The sequence below is a fragment of the Sceloporus undulatus genome, chromosome 4 (genome assembly GCF_019175285.1).
Source record: "Sceloporus undulatus isolate JIND9_A2432 ecotype Alabama chromosome 4, SceUnd_v1.1, whole genome shotgun sequence".
Classification (NCBI taxonomy): domain Eukaryota; kingdom Metazoa; phylum Chordata; class Lepidosauria; order Squamata; family Phrynosomatidae; genus Sceloporus; species Sceloporus undulatus.
In genome coordinates this window covers 123,228,358-123,238,150 of record NC_056525.1, presented here as the reverse complement: position 1 = coordinate 123,238,150, position 9,793 = coordinate 123,228,358, and the positions used below count along the sequence as shown (strand labels likewise).

General features: G+C 41.4%; 1 protein-coding gene across 1 annotated transcript; it reads left to right on the top strand.

Annotated features, from left to right (window-relative positions):
* On the top strand, window positions 1-9,781 carry LOC121929778. The gene is made up of 6 exons (XM_042465668.1): window positions 1-573; window positions 4,275-4,343; window positions 6,632-6,706; window positions 8,381-8,425; window positions 8,593-8,676; window positions 9,373-9,781. The coding sequence occupies exons 1-6, from the start codon at window positions 111-113 to the stop codon at window positions 9,504-9,506; spliced, it is 870 nt and encodes a 289-aa protein (XP_042321602.1). The 5' UTR covers window positions 1-110; the 3' UTR covers window positions 9,507-9,781.
* Window positions 9,782-9,793: the final 12 nt, after the last annotated feature.

Below are 9,793 nucleotides of genomic sequence, written 5' to 3'. Positions count from 1 at the left end.
TGTGGTGCTGAGGGAAACGTGTTGACTCTGCGTTTACTGAGGAGAAACTAGTGCGTCTTCTCTGAGGAGGAAGAGGCGAGCTCTGCGCACGCGCGAAGGGAGGGGTCGCCATGCGCGAGGAGGAGGAGGAGGCCGGCGGCGAAGGGGAGGGCGGGGCGCGGCTCTTCGGTCACGTGACGCCCAGGCAGCCTCTGAGGACCAGAAGGAAAACCCTCTCACAAAATGGCGGCGGTGATGACTTCCGGCCCCGGACGTCGACGCCTTACGAGAGCAGCGGCGCCAGGCGGAAGCAGCAGCCGCCGCATCCAAGGCGGGAAGTGAGGTTCTCCGAGGAAGTGCTGGAGCTGCCGGCGGAAGGGAGCTGCTGCTGGCCTCGGGTGGTCGTGACGCCGCTGGAGAAGCAGAGGAGGAGGATGGAGGCGGTAGAGGAGCCGGACGGGGAGGGAGAGCCTCGGTATCGGCTGCGCTCCTCGGCCCAGCGCCTGCCCCCGACGCCCCACCGGAGGATGAGGAGGGAGGAAGGGGAGCAGCACTCTCCGGAGGAGTCTGGGGAAGAGGAAGAGGAGGAGGAAGGTGAGAAAGAAGAGAAGGAGGCCAGGTTCACTCCTGGTCTGAATGGTGTCTGTAAGGTTGCTCTGGGTTGCATCCACACTGGAGAAATAACCCGGTTTGACACCGCTTTAAATGTGTCTTGGCTCAAGGCTATGGGATTCTGGGCGTTGGAGTCTGTTGTGGGATCCAGAGCGGAGTGTCTGTGGCTGGCATCTTCATGATGGAAGAGAGTGGGGCATGTATAGTGTGGGTGGAGAGGAAATGATTTAGCATGTTAATCTGCGTATTGAATGGCAAGGCCTCAGGGAGCCTATTGAGTTAATGATCCAATTAAACAGACACACTGATGCCTTGCCATTCAGCATCAGGACAATATACAGATCAACATGTAGATAGCTTAGAATCCTAGAGTTGGAAGAGACCCCAAGGGCCATCCAGTCCAACCCCATTCTGCCATGCAGGAAATCCAGATCAAAGCATCCCCCACAGATGGCCATCCAGCCTCCATTTGAAGACCTCCAAGGAGGGAGACTCCACTACACTCCGAGGAAGTGTGTTCCACTGTCGAACAGCCCTTACTGCTTCCTCTCAACCAACAGTATATACAGCCAGCCCTCCTTATCCACAGATCTTTTTTATCCACAGATTCAAGTATCCAAGGCTTTAAAATACTTGGTCCCCCCCCCATTTTATATACATATTTTAATGCCATTGTATTGAACGGGACATGAGCATCCATGGGATTTTGTTACCCATGGAGGGCCCTGGACCCAAATCCCAGCAGATAACAAGGGCCAACAGTGTGTATGTATGTGCATAAAACTAAAAGATAATATGTTAAAAATACAAACCTTAAAATTTATATTGCACGGCATTTGAGTCCCAGCCCATATCAGTTTGAAAAGGCCCAACTGCACAGGAATGGCTTTACCTGGCACCAGAAATACAGCAGGGATGGAGTCATCCTGGCCTCTCTAGGGAGGGAGCTCCAAAGGCTGGGAGCAGCCACTGAGAAGGCCCTCTCTCTGTGGAGGAGATGGCTTGTTCATACAGGGAGATACAGTCCTTCAAACAACCTAGACCCCAGCTGTACAGTGGTTATTAGTATTATATGCACACATGCCATCGGTTTACATCCTGGGATTTGTATTTTGCTGTGGCAGCAGAGCCCTTTCATAGAGGCTACAATAGCTCACAAAATAACATATCCCAGAATTCCATAGCATTGAGCCCTAACAATTAAAGCACTGCATTATTTCTACATTGCAAATTAAACCTGGATCCATGAACTCTAGCTGTTTGGAAGGGAATTTAGGAAAGAGGTGGGTTTCTCTCTCTTTCTCTGTTATGGCTGTGTGTGGGGAGAAGCATCCAAGCAGCCACCAGAGTGAGAGGAAATCCCTCCTACTCTTGCAGATGCTTGGAAGCAAAGTGCCATCACACTGCCCAGCCCTAGTCCCCACACACTTACAAGGACACAACACAAGCCCTCCTCCGCTTGCTTCCTTTCCCTTCCCGTTTTCTGGGCTCTGGCACAGCAGCCCAGTACCACCCAAAGCCTCAAAGGCGGGATGATGAGTCTTCACTCAAGGTTTCACTTCTGCCTTCAAGGATCTGGGATCTGCTGTTTCAGCCGACCCAGCTGGCTAGGACATCGTTCAGACCCTTCAATCTGGGATTGACCTGGTTTTCCAATACAAACGACACCTTCTGTTCATTCATTTTTCATTTTATTTTTGGTCATAGCTATGTCCCACCTTTCATCAAGGGAATCTGAGGCACTCTAAAGTGCTCTCCTCCTTCTCTATTTACCCTGATGACAACAACAACCCTGTGAAGTAGGTCAGGCTGAGAGAGCAAGCGACTGGTTTGAGATCACACCAGTGAGCGTCATTTCCTTGAGCCTAGCATAACACCGACTGCTGCACCACACTGACTTTTTGATGAAAAAGTAGTGTTTAATGATAAACTAAAGAGAAATGGCTTGGGTGGGGGCTGAGTAGCCACAGAAAGAGGAATTTGACCTGGCCCATATGCTAGGCATTCTCATTTGGGAGATTTGCATATAACAATTTGCTTAATGTTTCTTTGAGAGGGATCTATGGCCTTAACAGGGAGAGGCGGTATACAAATAAATATTATTATTTATTATTATTATTATTATTATTATTGACCAGGGTGTTTTACTGAGGAGTTGCTGTATGAAATGAAGGCAAGGGTTGGGCCATCATCTCTTTATTTTCTGTTTCTTAATGACCTGCCACCAATTTCAGTTGCCACAGGTATTACTCTGACTACACTTTGCCTTTATGTTGTTGTTGAAAGGAAGTGGAAAGGCAGTGTGTCTGAATTACAGAAGCAAAAGAGAACCAGTGCTTCCTGCCCAGAGAGAGTTCCCTATTTCTGCCACTATCACTTCATTATTACAGTTCAGACCAGTGGTTCACATCCTCCACCCAAGTAAGACAAAATGCAACCACAGAGCAAAACACAGCAAAGATGGTTCAAACAGACAAATGTTGGCGTCCCATTGTCTAAGGATATACACTAAAATGGTATCAGTAATTAAAGTGTTTGGGTAGGAGATCTGGGTTTAAATCCTCACTCAGCCATAAAATTTACTAGGCAATCTTAGATCAGTGTCTGTCTCTCAGCCTTTTTTACTGTGTAGGATTGTCATAATTGTGGGTGTGGGAAGAGAATCATCTACTCTACTGCCTTGAATTCCTTGGAGGTCAGGTATATTTCTAATTCATGAATTATACTGGTTAAATCCTAAAATATTGTCTAATTGTGAAATAGTCAAATGGATATGTTTCCACTTAGGTATGCTGACTTTAATAAGAGCATTCAGAGAAGTAGCCTTGTTAGTCTCTTGCAACATAAAAAGAGGAAAGCAAGAAGAGGGGGAGGGAATGTGTAGCAGCATCTTTAAGACTCAAGGTAAAGATTTCCCATTGACTTGAATATCTACTTGCTATTTTAGCATGGGTTTCCATGGCTATAGTCCCCAAGAGAGTTTTGGGAGTGGGATCCAACTGGATCCTATTATATTCTGTCACATTCCCACAACTCTGTAAATATGTTTTATATCTTAAGGTCTGGCTGTCACTCTGTGAAAGGGCCTAAAAGCCCAAATCTCCTCTGATCTTGGAAGTTAAACAGGGTCAGCCCTAGTTAATATTTGGATGAGAGATTGCCAACAAATACCAGGAGCAACATAAGGCTATATTTCAGAAGAAGAAAGTGGCAAAACAACAATGGTGTTGAATAAATTCACAAAATGAAGGGCTTATTCTGAGCAGAAAGTGTGTCGCTGTGGTCCAAAACACACTGCAGAAATAATCCAGTTTGAAACCGCTTTAACTGCTCTGGCTCAGTGCTAGGGAACCCTGGGAACTGGAGTTTATTGTGGCACCAGAGCTCTCTGACAGAGAAGGCTAAATGTCTCACAAAACTACAGTTTCCAGAATTTCCTAGCATTCAGTCAGGGCAGTTACAGTAGTCTCAGACTGGATTATTTCTGCAGTATGTTCAAGAATTTGCTTTGCAAAAATAATTAGAAAGTATCAGGGAATGGTGAAGAATAGGAGCTCTGGTCTGTATTTTGAATTCTAAGATGTTTCATCTGTTTACTTCTACTGTTTTCTGAATTTTAGGAATCTTTTGTTTTAATGGTTGTTTACCGTTTCATTTCTAATTAATACCTTCTGCATTTTAAGATGAACCTTCTCTGACCAAAGTTCAAAGCAGAACAGTCAACAAAAACTCTAATGTCCAAACACAATCAGGTAATCCTGTGTTTTCTCTGTGATCTGAGATTATTAACTGTCTATTGTATTTTAAATTGGTTGAGTCAACAGGATGGTCTTTTGACCGAATGAATTATGATGTTTGCCCTTTGCAAAGATTTGAAAGGATGTACTTTTAGGATCTCATTAAATTCACAGTAATCTGGGATACCAGAGTTATCCGAAAATGTTGCTTAATTGATTCAACAAAATCACTTCTCTACTATTGTCAATACTAAATGTATTGAATAATGGCAATAAGCTTTCACACTTAAGCCTTGCCCCTAAAAAACATGGCTAGCAACTGTGTATATTGGACCACCATAGCATGTGTGTTTGTGTGAAAGCTGAAAAGGGTTGTTTTCATATAGTCAAGTGATACAGTATATGCCCTTTGAAAAGTTTTTATGATCTTGTGGCAATGGAAAGATAACAGGCTATATGGATAGGAAGCGAAGAGATGGCGACTACAGGGAGGATATATTGGGCATTTTTCTTGTTTTTGGCCTGTTACAGACTGCCAAAATAAAGCTGCTTCAGGTCTCTTTGGAGGTATGCTATTTAAATGATGCCTGGTTCCTAAGAGCCCGAAGGTCACGCCAAAGCCACACTCCATTCCTAAGCACTGGAGTCCAGCTTTGGTGCAGCTTCTGGATTCTTAGGATGCATGCATCATTTAAACAGCATCCCTCCAAAGAGACCCGAAGCAGCTTTATTTTGGCAGTCTGTAACAGGCCTTTGTCTCCTATTTGAGTTGCCCCTGTGTTCACATTTGCGCAAGAATATAGGCAAGCATGTTGTGGAGCAGCAGACTTGTCCCAGGCCTGACTTGCATGCAGGTATTGAATGTAGCTTCTGAGTAACACAAACACAGATGCTGTGGTGCTCCAGTGTGTACAGTCACGACTATCCATGTTTTTAGAGTTAAGTTTGCCTGACAATATGCATGCCTGACAACATGTGGTGTATGCACCATTAAAGTATTGTACCATGTTTGCCTGTGAGCGTTCCATGGCCTATATTCAATTATTAGTCTGATCTCCAGTAGGCCCATTGAATCAATGGAACTTAAGTGTCTTCCCATTCATTCTGTGGGTATGCTGTGTTTGGCAGTAAATTAGTTCCACAAATTTACTTTATTCCCTTGCAGAATACAGATATACTTTAGTTAATAAAGCCTGTGACAAAAAAGCTCCCTTTTACAAAGTATTTATATAGCTGCCCAGTCCCACAGTTCTCTCCTTGTCCTCTGTCTTGCTGAAAGTTTTCATGCAGCATCAGCACTGGGAGGATGGTGAAGGAGGGCTGGAGAATTACAAATGTTACGAATTTTCAGTGTTAGATTGAAGCAGTATATCTATAGTAAACAATGCAATAAAGTTTCAGCTGGCAAAGAATGAGACTCTACTGTAGCTTTGTGTGTCTGCCCACAACAGAGAAGGTAAACTGAAGCTGCTCCAAAATATTTTCCTGAGCATGTGTGAACAGCAAAACAGAGAGAAAAGGGGGGTAAGCAGATTGGCCTGCCTTTCCAGCTACAGTGGTACCCCGGGTTACGAATTTAATTCGTTCCGCGGCGCCCTTCGTAACCCGAAATCGTTCGCAAGCCGAAAAAGCCATAGGCGCTAGCGCTGGAAGCCGCGATTTCGTGCGAAAAAGCGCCGAAAAGCACCAAAAATTTTTTTCGTAAGCCGGAAAAAAAAACATAACCCGGAACAGTTTTTTCCTATGGAATTTTTTCGTATCCCGGAAATTTCGTAACGCGGTGCTTTCGTATCCCGGGGTACCACTGTATTCCCATTATATTTTGCAAAAGCCACATAGTTTTGACCACTAAAATGGAAATCATAAAAAAGTGTAGTCTGGTGAGGAGATGAGAAGATAATCCCTGTATGCATTTTGGCAGGACCTTTCAGATGGTCTCTAAAGGGTTCAAAGGGCTTCTGATTGCGTCGACAAAGCATACCTGTCCTCTTGTTTCATTTCACTGCTATTAGTTTTGAATTAAAATGCTTGTTGGAAGATGTTGAATTGCTCCTCTTTTGGGGGACTAGGAAGGTATCCCTATTCTTTCCTCCTTATTTCTGCCACTGGTACCAAATTTTGTTAACTGAGGTATACCTGTGTATATGGAAGTTGGGAAAGAACCATTGATATGAACATTATAAGTAACCAATTCTACAACTTTTCTCAGAATTGTTATGTAGGACCTTGATATGCTTTTCTCATATATTTGTAGCTATTTGATAACTGACTTTCTTCCATTCCTACTTTGTTTGCTTTTTTAGGAAATGCAAATATTTTTGGAATTGCAGATGACTCTGAGCTTGTTCGACCTGCAATTAGAAGAAGTCCAAGAAGAGGTAAATATCAGCTTCTACAACAATCTAATGGGCAGCGGTGGCAGGGCTGGGGTGGGGATTTCATAGTTTGAAATATTTCTAGTCACTTTTATTCCTATATTGTGCTTGTCTCTCAGCATGGGGCCCAAGATTGCTTACATCACAGTTAAAACAAGATAAAATTTAAAAATTCAACTTATTAAAACACCTATAAAGTAAAACAATATAAATGTAATAAAAAATGCAGTGCACATAATTCGAAAACCCTTCTTTGCAATCAGTTAATTGCCAAATGCCTATTTAAATAAAAAGGCCTTTATCCACTGGCAAATAGAGTGTGTGTGATGGGGGCAGACTAGCCTTTTGTGGCAGGGAACTCCACAGCCTGGGAGCAGCCACCAAGAAGACCCTCACATATCTTCACCAGACCAAAGCTTTTCCCTGAGGATCTTAAGACTGAGGCAAATATGTATAGGGAGATAGGGTCTTTCAGATAATCTTGACTTAAGCTATTTAGAAATGAACGAGCCATAATTAGAACTTTGAATCATGTCCAAAAACAAACTGGTAGCAGCAGAACTGTTTCAGTTGGGGAGTTAGGTGTTTCCTCTTAACCAGTCACAGTCAGCAGTGCAACTGCAGCAGTTTGGACCTAATCTGCTTTCCCAACAATTTCCAAAGGCAGTCCCCTCCAGACTATTAGAGTAATCCAAACTGAATGTAATCAAGACATGTGTCACTGTAGGCAAGAGTCCTATAGTGAGTGATGACAGCTTTAAAATTGAGGGGGGGGGGAATTGTGTGGCCTGAGGTCACCTACTGCTTTTGAGAAGGTCTCTTGCAGCCTTTGGGATACCTGCTGATTCCTCCCAGACTGTTGAGAATTAAAAATATATATATTTGTCAAAACAGTGCCCCACAAAAAACAATAACAACAAAAGTGACCAGAAGGGATCACATCATTACTTCCAGTTTTATTTGATTGCAGCAGTCTAGTCTGCAATGGGATAGGCTAGTGGAATAGTAACAGTAAACTTACAAACATGTTTTAAACAGAGAGCAAAACTGGTGTATTTAAAATGTAAATGGAAATTAAAATGTATTCTGAACAAGAGAGTTGTAACTGCCTACTAAAAACCAAACAAAGAAAAGATCAGGTTAAGTTCCATAAAGGTGATGGTTCCATAGCCGAGATGTTGTCATTGAGAAGGCCCTCTTCTATGTTCCCATTGATGAAGCATTTTGAGCTATAATGTATTTTTTGGCAAGATTTTTCAGGAGGGGTTTGCCTTTGCCTTCTTCTGAGGCTAAGAGAGTGAGACTTGCCCAATGTCTTGACTGAGAGGGGATTCGAACTCTGGTCTCCAGAGTTGTAATCCAGTACCCAAACTACTACATCATGCTAGCTCCCAATGTCTTTTAATACAGTGTGAAATATAGAAGGCTTGCAAGTAGATGCTCGTCTTCAGAATGGATTTGGCAGTTAAATGTGACTAATTACTTGTTTGAGATTCTAACTGGTGACTAGTTACTGTGTTTATTCCTTTGCTTGTACCTTAAAACTGAAGAGCTTTCTAAAGATAGAAGCTACTGCTGAAATAAAAATACTTTCCCCCTTGTGGCATTATGTAAGACTTCACTTCACTAGAGAATAGGCTAGATTGATAATTAATGCATCATTTCTTGTCTTAATAGGATTTCCTTATGGACAAGTCAGAGACTCCACAATTAATGAACCAGGTTGGATCATTGTTTTTCCTTTGTTTTTGCTTTTTTTTAATTTGAGAAAGGTACCCATATTAATCTAGTGAAATAAAACTAGTCTTGTAGTACAGTATCTTAATATCTAACATATTTTAGTACTGTATCGGCTTTTTTGCAAAGAACCATTTCTCACACTTTTTCAGAAGACAAAGCTAATGAAGACATTGAGTACAAACCTGAAATTGGGAATACTTCTCAGATCCGTAGCAGACAAAAGTTAATAAAAGGTAACATTTATATCTTCCTCGTCACCCCCCAATTCATTACAACAGTAATTTATATATGCCTTAGTTGTTTACATTGTGGTATTTTAATTTAATGTTCAATCTTCTAGAAATCTGCATAATATACACTGTTGATCTAGTATATGTTAGTCATATGAATCATTTAACAGTAAATGTTACAGTTGAGAATACACATCTCCAGCTGATGTATGATATGTCTACACAGATATGAAACTAGATCAGAACCTGCTGTTACAGAAGACATTTGGACATAAAATTAAGCATGTTGGTTCTTTATACTTAAAGAAAATTTAGGCCAATGTAACCTTATACAAAGAAAATCTCTAAACCAACTAGCTCAAAAGACTTAAAAAGAATCTGGTTCTAATTATATGCTACTCATATAATTTTTTGATAAATAAATTATAAATTATACTACTAACTAAATTAACTCATTATGTAGCAAATATAACAACTTTTTACAGTTCCATGTAGTTCAGCTATATGAAACTGTAAAAAGGTTATTGTTATATTTATGAAAGCAGTAAATATTACTAAAATCAGTTATTTTATTATTACTAAAAGTTATGTGATTAGTATATAATTAGTACCAGACTTTCTTTGTTAGTCTTTTGGGTTCTTTGTACTTCTAACGCAACTGTGGGGTTTTTTTTATCTCCATCCTTTTCTTTTTAAAAGAGTCACCTTGTTTTGTTCAGAAGCTGCCAGATCGTGATCCTAAGTCAGCTATAAAGACCAAAACACAAAGTATGTATACAGCTGCCATCTGTGTGAGTGATAGTAACTTGCATGCTCCTTATTTGGTAGTTTAAAATAATATCTTCAGGTTAAGGTTGTATTCATTCTTCCTGTGGTGAGAGAACTGACTGTCAAAACCACTTAATAGTATTCCTTCTCTAACAGAAACCCCTTCCAGAACAGGGTATTTATTGTTTTTTGAATAAACACGTTTTGCTGAGGATGTTTCTAAGTGTGATCTCTAATCATGAAATGTTATTGTACAGTGGACCCTCCATATTTGTGGGGATCCATTCCAGAGTCGCATCCTCTACATCTAAATATGTCTTGGTCTTACAGTATGCTACTTTATGATAAAATT

Bases quoted from the DNA above. Each gene is read 5' to 3' on its own strand.
- LOC121929778 (XM_042465668.1), top strand. From the start codon at position 111: ATGCGCGAGGAGGAGGAGGAGGCCGGCGGCGAAGGGGAGGGCGGGGCG. The intron at 8,426-8,592 runs GTTGGATCATTG...ACACTTTTTCAG, and splicing joins CTCCACAATTAATGAACCAG to AAGACAAAGCTAATGAAGAC. The intron at 8,677-9,372 runs GTAACATTTATA...TCTTTTTAAAAG, and splicing joins CAGACAAAAGTTAATAAAAG to AGTCACCTTGTTTTGTTCAG.